This window comes from Bidens hawaiensis, unplaced genomic scaffold, assembly GCF_021521415.1.
Source record: "Bidens hawaiensis isolate Kalapana, Puna unplaced genomic scaffold, B.hawaiensis_p1.1 tig00061057_1, whole genome shotgun sequence".
Taxonomy (NCBI): Eukaryota; Viridiplantae; Streptophyta; class Magnoliopsida; order Asterales; family Asteraceae; genus Bidens; species Bidens hawaiensis.
The window spans coordinates 41983-57030 of record NW_027500988.1 but is presented as its reverse complement, the minus strand read 5'-3'; the positions used below and the strand labels follow the sequence as shown (position 1 = coordinate 57030).

Genomic DNA, 15048 nt, shown 5'->3' with positions numbered 1-15048 from the left:
TCTTATTATTATTTCTAATGATTTTGTGAGAAACAAGGTTTCTGTTTATATAGAAGTAATGTTGGAGTTCATTGTGTTCACCCCCTACAAGAAACACATTGGTATTGACATATACAAGTTGTTTCATGGCTAAATGTTTACTGGCTAAAGACATAATGGCCGGCACAATTGCATAAAACCAAACACAACGTACAAAGTAATGCATATAAATAACAGCTGCTTTTTTTTTTACTCTTAAGGTTAGATTTATAAACGTTTTAGGTGGTAAGAGCTTCGAATAAGATTAATAATAATAACAAGTAATTCTATTTGAACGTTGCGGTGGAGCGGGTTAAATGTGTTACATGTTTGAAAACGACCATACATTGCGGCGATTACGTTCCGAGAAGTCGGTAGGTATCGGTTCAGTTCGTTATGTTAAAATATTTGTGGCAAAAGTTTTATTATATAAAAGTTGAGGGGAGACAAAATAAATATTTTAAGCTGTAAGAGCAAAACTTTCATTACAAAAGTTGAAGGGCGAAACGTAAATATGTAAATTGTAAGGGTAAAGTTTTGCCAAAGTTAAGACGTTGAAAAGTATATGCGTGAAAGTTTTGTGGTAAAAGCCTAGTGAAGCAAGGTTTGTAATCAAAGTTGGAATGTCAAAAGCTATATTTGTTAAACTTGTGTTGCAAAAGTTTAACGAACAAAAATTGGTTAATTAAAGTAGAGGAACGAAAAACTAAATTCATCAAATCTGTGTGGCAAAAATTTAATGAACTAAGGTTGGCAAGTTGAATTTTATTATATACTAGTATTAAGACCCCCACGTGTCGTGACCGTAATCTTGTCAAAGAAAGTTCTAGAAGGCTCAGAAACTACAGACTAAAACCGTAGATTTGAACAAATCACATGGACGTACACCAGAGTTCACTTTAAATTAAAACAAATTGTCATTCGCCATATATGAGTTGTTAGGAATAGAAAATTAAAATTTACTTTTTCTAAAATAATATATATATATATATATATATATATATTATGTTGTTAACCTAATAGTCCTAACACAACTTAGGCTGAGGGGTGTGGGGGGCTCTAATGGGGGCGCGAGTGGGGGCTTCAGCCAATAATATTGTGACGTGTGGCAGAGAGAGAAACTGGATAAGGGGGGTGTTGGAGCCCCCGTTGGAGCCCCTGGCCCTGGTGTGGAGGGGCTCCAGCAGGGGCTCCAGCGGATTTTTTTTTATTTTTTATAAATATATTCAAAAAACGTATTATTAAAAAAACTCATAAATTATTAAAAAAAACACACATTAAAAAAAAACACATTAATATCTAAAAATAAAATAAAAATTAAAGTACTAAAAAAACATTATTCTTATTCTTCGGCTTGGTCTTCTTCGATCAACCTCTTTCGGATACGTTCCTTTTGCTTTTCCATCAGCATTTGATCGACCGGATTTAGGTCACTGAAGTCTCTTGTAAGGAAGTCCAAATCTCTCATTCGACTTTTTTCCTTTTTGTCATTAGAGACCACCTCCATGGTTTTGTTGAATTTATTGAGGGATTCAACAAGATCGACGATATTTACGGCTCCCCCCTCAGCCGGTTTTTTCCCCTTGGCGTCCCTTCCCAATGGCCGCCTCCTCGGCGGTGAAGACGTTTCCTCCCCCGCAATGTTTAGGTCGAATCCAACGCGGCAATCCGACCCGGCGGAAGTGCTATACGCTCCAGACGAATTAGTTTTAGTCCGTTTCGGCCCTACTTCCGCATCAAGGTCCGGCGCCACCAGCTCAACCCACTTGGAACACCTTTTCAACCTCTCCCACAACTTTAAATCGTCCCACGTCTTCACCATCTCATACCTCCGCAAACACTCATGCCTCCACTCTTCGACAGTGAAATTGTAAACCGCCAAATCATCACTGCCACTTGGTCTCATACGACCGGCGTTCCTGTTGAAAAGATTAGTAAACAAGCCGACAAATTTTCTGATTTCGGACCACCGACCCGAAATCATATCGGCGTTTCGCTCTATACTCCCAACGAGCGTATAGAACGTCTCCCTAACCTTTGTCCAAAAAACCTTGTTTTTTTGGTAGTCGGCTGCAAAATGAATAATTAAATTAGATTTCCAGTTAACTTTTTTATTTAACTTTTTTATTAAAAATCATTTTTAAAAACGTTAAAACAATTACCGCAACGCCGATCCTCAGAAATGACTATCCAAGCCCGACATAAGGCTTCCTTCTCATTCGATGACCACGGAGTGGTTTTCCGTTTCGTCCTCGGAGTCGAAGCCGGTCCCGGCCCGTCCGTTGCAAGTTGTTTTTTCCGGTGGACGCGTCTTCTTGCTCCCGTAGCATCACCGTGTGATTCTTGTGTTTCTGGAACAACAAAGTTAGGAGACGGTTGTATGTTGGATGGTTGAAAGCCGGATGTTTCTTGCGGCCCCGAATAAAACATCGGTTGGTCTGGTGACGACCATAAATCGTCGTCAATATAATCTGAATCTAGGTTTGGGTATCAATTTCCAGACATTTTTGGGTATTATATAGGAGTTTGGGATATTATATAAGAGTTTGTAAGGTGAAATTGTGTTTTGATATGGTTGAAATGGGAGTAATTTGGGGTATTATATAGAGGTTTTAAGGTTTTTTTTAAAAAAAATTCGGAGCTCCAACGGCTCTTTTGGGCGAGCTCAACGGCTCTTTCTCTCTCTTCTCCCGCGACCACACTCACGCCTGCCTGGGGGCTCGCGCTCGCGCCCCGTTCGCGCCCCGGTGGTGTGGGGTTAGCGCCTGGGGGCGCGAGCGGAGGGGCTCTCTCGCCCAGGTTAGCGCCCCACACCCCTCAGCCTTATGCTATGTACTGTTTATTATTTTTCATGTAACATATGGTTGTTCTTTATCGGTTCAATATATACTAACAAAATAAATATAAATGATACGTGTTTTTATAAAACGTATAAAAAGAAACAAAGGTAAGTGTTGCAAATGAGATCTTATAAGCATAATTAGTAGACTTTTATATACATCATCATCACCACCACCACCACCACCACCACCAGTTCTTAGATTCTCACATCGAACGTTAATTTATTTAAAAATGCAATATTCTTTAGCAATAATGTACACTAATTATATTATATCATACAACTTGATTGTAAGGCCCCGTTACCGGTGACCCTACTTTAGCGTCGGATTTACTCATAAACACAGTTCTTCAAATCAGAGTTTATTAAAACTTTTCGCGGAATATAAAACATCAATCATTTGTTACAAAACATTAAATCTTTTCTTTGATACCATAACACAAAACTTTATATTTAAAACATCTTTACTTCTTTCTTCAGATGCCAGCCGTTCAATCCATGCCGTGTGTCATCCTCATGCTAACTCTATAATCAGCTCACCTGCGTGCATACTAAAAGTCAGCTACGCTGAGTGAGTTCTAGTTAATCATACAATACCATACAATACCTTATTACATACATACGTACTTAACCTCATAACTTTCTTTCATACACACATAAGTACTCATACCTTCATTCTTACTTACATACTTTCTTTCTTACTTACATACTTTCTTTACATTCATAATCATACGTTTTAAAGAGCCTTTCGCCCTATAACCTCACAGATATTATAAGGGTCTGGTCCCTAACATCACAGATATTATAAGGGTCTGGTCCCTAACATCACAGATATTATGAGGGTCTGGTCCCAATCCTCACAGATATTGTAAGGGTCTGGTCCCTAACATCACAGATATTATAAGGGTCTGGTCCCTAACATCACAGATATTATAAGGGTCTGGTCCCTAACATCACAGATATTATAAGGGTCTGGTCCCTAACATCACAGATATTATAAGGGTCTGGTCCCTAACATCACAGATATTATAAGGGTCTGGTCCCTTGTTTTCGAATATTAGTAGGGTTCGATTCCCTCTTCGTTACCATACAACCATACATCATACCTCGAGTATTATTAGGGCTCGGTACCCTTTTCGTAACCATACAACCGTCATTTCCTTCCTTTATTAACTTTATTACGTTCATACACATAAACATACATATCATACTTACCATATTTATAACGTTACAACCTGACAGTACGTGCAATATCCGAAGATCGTTCACGTACCATCAAGCAATCATTCTTACATATCACATATATCACATATGGCATAAACTTATCACTTAGGATAAATGTATTAACAACACATCAAGTATGCACACAGCCCCGAAAACATAACAAGGAATGGGGCTAGAAACTCACCTGAACTCTGCTTCTTTCTTCTGATAGCTGTAAATCCCTTCTTTAACTGAGCTCGGCTGACTGTACAAGTTACACGTATCAATACTCGTCTGATCTAATCTGGTGGCCTAGTATTAGCTTACTTTAACTTATCGCTTTTAATTTATTTTCTAAACGAACTTCACTTCAGGCGAAGTTAAACCTTAGGCGAACTTGGCTTCAGGCGAAGTTAAACCTTAGGCGAACTTGGCTTCAGGCGAAGTTAAACCTTAGGCGAACTTGGCTTCAGGCGAAGTTAAACCTTAGGCGAACTTGGCTTCAGGCGAAGTTAAACCTTAGGCGAACTTGGCCGTAGGCGAAGTTATCCTTAGGCGAAGTTACACTTGAAGGCGAAGTTACGCTTGAAGGCGAAGTTCATCAGGCGAACTTATTCTTGCAGGTGAAGTTATCGCGCTGCAGATCTGTTTGCCCATAAATCCTTTGTTTCTTAGCCAAATAACTCGATTTTGGTACCCACGGAATCGTATGATCGGCGCCTACAAATCCCAACCATCAAATCGGCCTAAAATCGACGTTTTAGGGGTCCGATTTGGGCAGTTTGGGTTTCGGGTCCGGTTAACCCATCCAATCCTAACCATTTTCAGTAATATTAGCTTTGTTGGATTTGTTCTTACCTTACCAACTCAGATCTATCAACAAAATCTCGGGTCTCGGCTTCGAATCTTGATCGGTTAGAAGGTGTGTGTATGTGTGTTAGGAGTTTTAGGGTGTAGGGTGAGAATGAAGATATTTTGGGTTTAGGGGATATTTATATCCCTTAAATCCCATTCTCATTTAACCCATCTCAAATAATCCAAGTCCACAACCCGCATCCATTACCCAACACTAGCCCGATTCATACCAACTCCTATTCTGTTATTTATTTCCTGATAATCCGAGTAAACTTTCCCTCTATTATTAAGTAATATATTTAATATCATCTTGGAAATTTCGGGATGTTACAAGTCTTCCCTCCTTAAAGAGGTTTCGTCCCCGAAACCTAACTTATTCCCCATAAAAGGAAAACTTCTTATATTTACACGCTTTATTGAATCGCCTACGTTTTCTGTGTTACCCTTCTTACTTCCGGCTTTGCAGTCATCGAATGGTGGTCATGTGTATTAGCTATTTAAGGTAGCTTGTCCATGAGGCCCTCGATGTACCAAGTCTCGTTTCGATCTTTAAGAGGCTTTGTCTTATATCATATTAATGCTAAAGCCTAAGTCGACACTCTATCACAACACGTCAATTTATCATGACTAACATGCATTCAGACAATTCGTACCATAATTAATAAACACCAGTCTAAATTTCAACATAAAACAACACGCATCGAGTCATCAATAAGTTACACATTGATTTAATACTTATGGCTAGCATCTAGCCTTCTTGAATGTCTTCTCTAAGCATACGGAGGAATCTGTTAAACCTCAAGCACTCTTTTCTCCTTCATGTCCTCCCTTTGGCTTCTTGCAATCCCTTTCTAGGTGCCAACGTCCTCCACAGTTGTGACACCTATGGTAATCATCACATTCCCAAGAGGAATGTCCTGCTCTTCCACACCTGTAGCAAACACCTAATCCCTTTCTGCACTCTCCTGGGTGTCTCTTCCCACATTTTTCACAAGCAGTGAACCCCTCTTGCCTTGCCTTCTTTTTGCGTGGATCCACCTCATTGGCTTCCTCTGGTTCTGGGGTTGGGTTCTTTTTCTTCTTTTCCCCCACCGTTCTTGCTCCCCCACAATCCCTAGCTAAGTGACCCGACTTACCACACTTATAACATTTCTGGTCCTCGGTGCAATCACGAGTTATGTGTCCCTTCTTCCCACATCGGTAGCACTGATTTGGACCAACCTTGCATTCTCCTAGGTGCATCTTCCCGCACACTTTGCATGTTTCCCTTCCCGCGACCTTTGGTATCTTCTTCCCCGCATACTCCACGACATCTACAGATCCTTTGGTTCCTTTCGCTCCTCCCTTATCATCATCACCCTTCTTCCCGTCTCCTCCTGCCTTCTCAGTGGCCCTTGCATGGTTTTCGGCAGACTTGTCAGTACGAAATTTCTTCTCTGCAGCAGCTACAGCGTAAGAAATGGCAAATTGAGTAACAGGATCCAGCTGATACCCTTCATTGCTGCTTGGTCCTTGCAAAGTTTCACTTTTATCCTTTTTCGTGGTAGTAACTAGTTCTTCAGAAGGTTCTCGGACAACGCGTATTCCAAGAGGACGTCCAGTGTGACCTCCCTTACCAACAAACCTTTTTGCTCCAGCCATTAGTATTCTAAAAGGGAAAACACAAACATCCTCACTCAAGGAACCGTTTAGTACAAGGATGGTAAGGCTAACAGGTAATTACAGTGGCCAGTTGTGATTAGCTGATCACGTTACTTTCCGTGTCCTATACACTTCCTTTTATGAGTCTATTTGTGCTGGTTCTACTTAAGTAGTTAGTCAATTCAAACAATCAATTATTCCTATCCGTACCATTCTCATATCTTTTCTTTCTCATTAACATATATCATTTAATCATACCTTTCACCTTTACTGATCTTGCTTGAGCGACACATGGCATTCTTGAACTGGCATCTTCTTTCTTTTCTTACTTAAATCCCATTCTCTGTTCGAGTCTAAGCATGTAGGATGCTTAAATCTCTCGAACTTATGCTCTGATACCAACTTGTAAGGCCCCGTTACCGGTGACCCTACTTTAGCGTCAGATTTACTCATAAACACAGTTCTTCAAATCAGAGTTTATTAAAACTTTTCGCGGAATATAAAACATCAATCATTTGTTACAAAACATTAAATCTTTTCTTTGATACCATAACACAAAACTTTATATTTAAAACATCTTTACTTCTTTCTTCAGATGCCAGCCGTTCAATCCATGCCGTGTGTCATCCTCATGCTAACTCTATAATCAGCTCACTTGCGTGCATACTAAAAGTCAGCTACGCTGAGTGAGTTCTAGTTAATCATACAATACCATACAATACCTTATTACATACATACGTACTTAACCTCATAACTTTCTTTCATACACACATAAGTACTCATACCTTCATTCTTACTTACATACTTTCTTTCTTACTTACATACTTTCTTTACATTCATAGTCATACGTTTTAAAGAGCCTTTCGCCCTATAACCTCACAGATATTATAAGGGTCTGGTCCCTAACATCACAGATATTATAAGGGTCTGGTCCCTAACATCACAGATATTATGAGGGTCTGGTCCCTATCCTCACAGATATTGTAAGGGTCTGGTCCCTAACATCACAGATATTATAAGGGTCTGGTCCCTAACATCACAGATATTATAAGGGTCTGGTCCCTAACATCACAGATATTATAAGGGTCTGGTCCCTTGTTTTCGAATATTAGTAGGGTTCGATTCCCTCTTCGTTACCATACAACCATACATCATACCTCGAGTATTATTAGGGCTCGGTACCCTTTTCGTAACCATACAACCATACAACCGTCATTTCCTTCCTTTATTAACTTTATTACGTTCATACACATAAACATACATATCATACTTACCATATTTATAACGTTACAACCTGACAGTACGTGCAATATCCGAAGATCGTTCACGTACCATCAAGCAATCATTCTTACATATCACATATATCACATATGGCATACACTTATCACTTAGGATAAATGTATTAACAACACATCAAGTATGCACACAGCCCCGAAAACATAACAAGGAATGGGGCTAGAAACTCACCTGAACTCTGCTTCTTTCTTCTGATAGCTGTAAATCCCTTCTTTAAATGAGCTCGGCTGACTGTACAAGTTACACGTATCAATACTCGTCTGATCTAATCTGGTGGCCTAGTATTAGCTTACTTTAACTTATCGCTTTTAATTTATTTTCTAAACGAACTTTACTTCAGGCGAAGTTAAACCTTAGGCGAACTTGGCTTCAGGCGAAGTTAAACCTTAGGCGAACTTGGCTTCAGGCGAAGTTAAACCTTAGGCGAACTTGGCTTCAGGCGAAGTTAAACCTTAGGCGAACTTGGCTTCAGGCGAAGTTAAACCTTAGGCGAACTTGGCCGTAGGCGAAGTTAAACCTTAGGCGAACTTGGCCGTAGGCGAAGTTATCCTTAGGCGAAGTTACACTTGAAGGCGAAGTTACGCTTGAAGGCGAAGTTCATCAGGCGAACTTATTCTTGCAGGCGAAGTTATCGCGCTGCAGATCTGTTTGCCCATAAATCCTTCGTTTCTTAGCCAAATAACTCGATTTTGGTACCCACGGAATCGTATGATCGGCGCCTACAAATCCCAACCATCAAATCGGCCTAAAATCGACGTTTTAGGGGTCCGATTTGGGCAGTTTGGGTTTCGGGTCCGGTTAACCCATCCAATCCTAACCATTTTCAGTAATATTAGCTTTGTTGGATTTGTTCTTACCTTACCAACTCAGATCTATCAACAAAATCTCGGGTCTCGGCTTCGAATCTTGATCGGTTAGAAGGTGTGTGTATGTGTGTTAGGAGTTTTAGGGTGTAGGGTGAGAATGAAGATATTTTGGGTTTAGGGGATATTTATATCCCTTAAATCCCATTCTCATTTAACCCATCTCAAATAATCCAAGTCCACAACCCGCATCCATTACCCAACACTAGCCCGATTCATACCAACTCCTATTCTGTTATTTATTTCCTGATAATCCGAGTAAACTTTCCCTCTATTATTAAGTAATATAATTAATATCATCTTGGAAATTTCGGGATGTTACATTGATAATACAAAATAGCAAATAAAACCAACAATCAATATCTAACTATGATCTCATGTGAAACCATCTTTCTAAATAACACAATGACAAGCGAAAATACACAATGATGTGCGAAAAGACACAATGACAAAAAAGACAAAATGGTGTGCGAAAAGACACAATGGTGTGCAAAAAAAGACACAATGATAAGCAAAAAGACACAATAGTGTGCGAAAAGACACAATGAAGAAAAAAGACACAATGATAAGCGAAAAGACACAATGACGAAAAAAGACACAATGATAAGCGAAAAGACACAATGGTGTGCGAAAAGACACAATGATAAGCGAAAAGACACGATGGTGTGCGAAAAAAAACAATGATAAGCGAAAATACACAATGGTGTGCGAAAAGACACAATGACGAAAAAAGACACAATGGTGTGCGAAAAGACACAATGATGTGCGAAAAAAGACACAATGACGAAAAAAGACACAATGATAAGCGAAAAGATACAATGAAGAAAAAAGACACAATGGCGTGCGAAAAGACACAATGACGAAAAAAGACACAATGATTAGCGAAAAGACACAATGGTGCGCGAAAAGACACAATGACGTGATTTTGTTTTAAATTTTATATAACAAAAATCATACTCATATTAAAGATAAAAAAACGCTTGTTATTATGATGATATTTAAAAAAAAATGTCATACGAAAAAGTTATAAACGTTCTAAAATGTTGGGGGTATTAACATATGCCTTGCATGTGGAGAGAGAAAATATGTACAATTACCTCTATACTCTTTTTCTTTTGGTCCCCACTTGACACATGTCAATTATTTATGGCTTCTTACACTTCTCATTTTTGTTACCCTTTGTAGAATAATTTGACCCGTCATTTTAAATGTATATATATACTTTCGGTTTTGTGGTTTATACATTACAAATTTTTGTTTACACCTAGTGACTTCCATCTTTAGCATTTAATGGCTTGGATTAAAAGAGTTATAATAACTGGAAATCAAAAGGGGATCTAAATAGACGAAGAGAGCATGAATAGAACCTTACATGCGATCCTGATGGTAACCAGACTTCGATTCATCATTAAAACCTTACAAATGTAATCAACAGGTGGAGCCACTAACCGAGACCACGTGTGTTGTATACGTATGAAATAAGCAGTTGTATTATGTCGGAAACCAAACTAAAAGCACAATGTACAACTTGAAAAGCAAAATGTACAACACTAATTGCAGAAAATGCAACTCTAAAGCATAAGTTTTTGTTAACAAAGTTGTAATTTAAGACATAAAATAATAATAATAATAATAACAATTAATTATATTACTATTTAGGAATATGATTAATACGATTATTATAAATCTATTGGGGCTTGGGCCATCTAGATGGATATGGGCCACAACCCATTACTATTAGTATTATGTTTCAACAAGTGGCAAAATGTTTTATACCACTGGTTATGTTTAAAACCAAAGTTTAAAGAGGTGTATAAGTGGTTTGAGGGGTGGTTAGGATGTTTACCCGCTGAGCTAGCGTCGAACGAGCATATACATGCTCGGTTACACTTGGGTTTGGTCATGATTCAGCAGGCGGCTAAAGGGTTGGATGTGGTTAAACTGGAAGACGAGAGGCGGCCTTTAAGAGAGGTATTTGTTTGTTGAAGGAAGTACTCGAGTTTCATGCACGGGAAAACGATTTGTTGTTTAAACCAAAACCAGGGAGGATGCAAGACGGGCATCAAATATCAAATATACGTGTTTGGGAATGTAAATGTTATTGATGAAACGAGAAGGTGTTTGCTCGAATTGAAGATACGTGGTCTATTGTGTCGCTTGAGCGGTTGGTCGAGTTGGACAAGAGCTATGTAATGAGAAGAAGATGAAGATGGTGAGTTTAGACAAGTAGTCATGGTAGGAATGTTATTTACTAACAAGTTTATTTCAATTACTGTTTCAGTCTATGTATCTTATAGGAAGTAAAATGTAACATTGGTACTGTGAAACTTATTATTATGTAGAAAAATATCAAATTTACAAGTAAAAAATATTGAACAAATCACACATTAATTAAATAATACATTACAAGATTATTATATAAATCATAACTATAAGTTTTATGGAGTAACACCCACACAAATATATTCTCTCTTTTCATACAAATGACTGGTTAGTTTTAAGAAGTAAGCGAAATGCCATCAACGATTAAGTCGTCGGCTAAAATCTTATTCGCTGCTTCTGACGGATGAAATCCGTCCCAAAACACATATTCAGAAGCGTTTTTGCACGTTCCTGGTGACTCCTTGTTGCATAGAAACGACGTCTCTACCAAACCCGTACCACAACACGCCTTCCTTGCTTCGAAAAACCCTTCAATAACATGATTAATATCCAATCAATTGTTACATATGTAATGTACGTAGATGTTAATATGTAAAATGTGACATAAGTATATGTACCAAAATCAGTAGGCTTTTGAATGAGGTCAAAAAGAGGATGGTAGATATCCAACACAACAATATTGAGGCCAGAGAGTTTGGAATTGAGAGTTAAAGATGTCTCATTGAGCTTCTTATTGAAATATTCTGCTACCGTATTCATCTTGGTAACGCATTCGTTGCTATCTTCACCGAATAATGTGATGGATGCTGGTAAACAACCTAACGGTGGTAATGTCGACACACCGATCTTTCTTGCTCCTAGCCCATATAATTCCTGTGAAAATTGTTTTAGTTTTGTACAATATTCTTATCATGTTCACTTACAAAATACATTATTGTACATAACTTTTAAATTGAACACATGATGTATGTCCCATTCGTAACATATGATGTCGAATACCAATCAATATTGTCCGTTTTTGCACACAATTCCACAAGGAGCTCACGGGCTTCTTTTTTTTTTCTTTTTTTTTCTAGGTTTGCACGTTTAACTAGAGGTATTCCTCTCATCCGATGTTAATGCGCTTGAAACACATTAGCAGGGTGTTTAAAAGGCTCGTGGATCGTTTACAAACAAGCAGATTTTAGGATGGCTCAGATCGTAGCTCGCTCATTGGCTCGATTTATTTAATAAAAAAATGGATTGTGTGTTTATAAATTCTAAATGTTTATGTATATAAAAGATTATGAAAATTCTACATTATGCATATGTTACAAGCATTATTTTTGTTTTTTTATATAGTATTCCAAAAAAAATTAATTTATTATAAAAAAACGAGTCAATTCGAGCTTTTGATGAGTTGGCTAAAAATTTTAGCTCGTTAAGATAAACAAGCCAAAGCCCAAGCCCACCATGGCACGACTCGGCCCATTTACATACTTACACATTGATGATATTTGAGACAAAACATTCTTTATAACTAGTGTCTTTTCTATGGATTCAAATATTTGGGATTTGACTAAGGTGTCACCTTATCTATCAGTCCCATACTTGTAAAGCGATATTTAGTATTTACCTCGATGAAATGGGAATAGGCATGGATAAGGATGTCGGCGAACTGGTGAGGCGTGTAAACTTTGTAAAGGAGCGGATTAACATAATAATTCTGGACAAAATCACTGCTTCCTGAGCTAACTAAATGTATCGAACCATTGATTATCGATGTTGCATTCGATTGCCCAACGAGCACAACTAGCTTCTCTTGGTATCCCTTGTAGTACTCAAGTTGTTTGCTCAATGGAATTGTATTCTACATATTCATTTTACAACATTTTAGAGCAATGCATTAGTTTGTTGCATAACGATTAATTATTTATCGTGTCATTATGATCGTATGTAACGATTGAAAGGATGTTTGATCATACATATAGCTCGGCGGTGGTCTCATAATATCCGGAGCTGCCGGATGCAAAGTTGGCTCCTAGCAAGAGGTTGTTTCCATTGGCTTCTTTGCTTAGTATGGGTGGAGGGTATGAAGTGAATCCAAGATTTTCACCTGAATTAGAATTTAATAACAATTTTTAACATTAATACATATATGATTAATAGTTACAGTTGGCTATATCATAGTTACTACTGGGAAAATAGGAAAGTGTTCATTTTATTGGTCAAGATAAATAAATGTTTATTTGACCAGCTTTTTTTTTTTTCAAAAATGTCAATCCAAATCCAGTCAACCTACTTACTTGATAATTAACACTCAATGAGATTTTCAACCAAAAAGATTTTGTCACGCTTCAAACAAAAATCTTAGCGGAAGCTAAAAAAATCTTGGTGGAAGCAAATAACAAAACTCGTCGGAACCCCTGAAAAATCTCGTCAAGACCCATGAAAAATCCCGCCGGGACTCCTAACAAATCTCATCGGATCGACGGTTTTTTTTTTCAAATAATCTAAGGCGTCTGAACGGGATATTGGCATTAGCGTGACATGATTGGTTGAAAAATCTAGTCGGGTGATGATTATTAAGTAGGTGGATCGACTGGATTTGAGGCATACATTTTAAAAAAAAACCCAATTTAAATGTACAAAATATTTATGTTAACCGGTCAAATGCACACTTAGATCATTTTCTTGTTACTACTTACTATATCATCATAACTACATGCACATGACATACTAGTAAACATTAATAGTTACACTTGACTATAATTAGGGCTGTAAGCGAACCGGATGGCGAACGTCCGGACGTCCGGCGGATATCCGGGCGTCCGTTCGGCAAGAAGTTCGTTTATGTTCGTCCGTTTAATAAACGAACCGGACATGGACACAAAAATTTCGTTCGGTAAGCTTAACGGACGAACACAGATAAGGGCCAAGTCCGTTCGATAGTGTTCGTGAACGTCCGGTAACGTTCGTCCGATTACGTCCGGTAATGTCCGTCAGGTATCGTTAGTGTTTATATCTATCCAGTATTGTAATTTAACTGCAGAATTTTTAGTGTTATTAATCACACTTTTATATTACTACACATGTTTGATGTCTCTTATATTATAGTGATCCACTTTATGTTAATATATTAAGTGTTAAGTATATTTGGATGTTATATGGTGTAATTCCTAATTTGTATGTGAAGTTGTTTAGATATATGCTTGGTGTCGATATGTAACCGTTTATATTTGTCCATTAGTGTTCGTTGTCCATTAATGTTCACATGTTTGTTTGTCCATTAATGTCCATTAGTGTCCGTTTGCCCATTATTGTCCGTTAACGTCCGTTTAAAATATTAACGGACGGACATGGACGGACACGGACAAACTCAATTTCTTAATGGACGGACACGGACATGAATTTTCGTTTGGTAGAGTGTTCGTGAACCGTCCGTTTGTCCTTCAAAAGCTTAACGGACGGACACGGACATGCTCTCGTCCGGTTCGGTCCAGTCCGTGTACACCCCTAACTATAATACATGCATCCATGCACATGCATGCAAGAGGTGATCATTGATCAATGCTAGTTTACCTGTAAAGTCAGATGCTAGTTTTCCATTACAAAATCTTCCGGTGGCATCATGGTTGATGAAGTCTCTACCGTAAGGCGGGAAATTCGACTTGACAAGGGTTTCAAGATGGTTATTATTTCCAGCATCTACCACCGAGTCTCCGAAAACAAACAATGCTGGAACTAATGGCTGACTGGTTCCTTTCGGACTTGATGACACTAAAATGACCAATATTGCAAAAATAGTTTTCAAATTTGAGGTAAGGATGCCCATTTCACTTGTTTTTATTTCTCAAAGAGTAAAGAGTAGGGTGTGCAAATGTGTGTGTAGAAACTAGGATTGATGAAATTTATACAAAAGCATTTGTAATATTTAATATAATTTTGATTGAATAAATTAGCTAGAGTAACTAAAATCTTATTATAGTAATTAAAATATATCCTAATTTACACTTCAAAATAGTTGTGTGTTTTAAATATTAACCTATGCCATTTAATTTATTAATTTCCCCAAGTTTAATACAAACAAATCATGGTAGTTCCAACCTCTAAATTAGCTTGTTGGGGGGACTTTCTTTCATAATGCTATCTAATTTAATTAAATCCAAGAATCATGTATCTAAAATTCAA

The 15048-nt window shown here is 37.9% G+C and overlaps 1 protein-coding gene across 1 annotated transcript; it reads right to left on the bottom strand.

Moving 5' to 3' along the window:
- Positions 1–11212: 11212 nt before the first annotated feature.
- LOC143603220 (GDSL esterase/lipase At5g03820-like) lies at positions 11213–14724 on the bottom strand. The gene is made up of 5 exons (XM_077080095.1): positions 14440–14724; positions 12843–12973; positions 12494–12727; positions 11496–11751; positions 11213–11406 (listed from the first exon to the last, which is right to left on the bottom strand). The coding sequence occupies exons 1-5, from the start codon at positions 14690–14692 to the stop codon at positions 11213–11215; spliced, it is 1068 nt and encodes a 355-aa protein (XP_076936210.1). The 5' UTR covers positions 14693–14724.
- Positions 14725–15048: the final 324 nt, after the last annotated feature.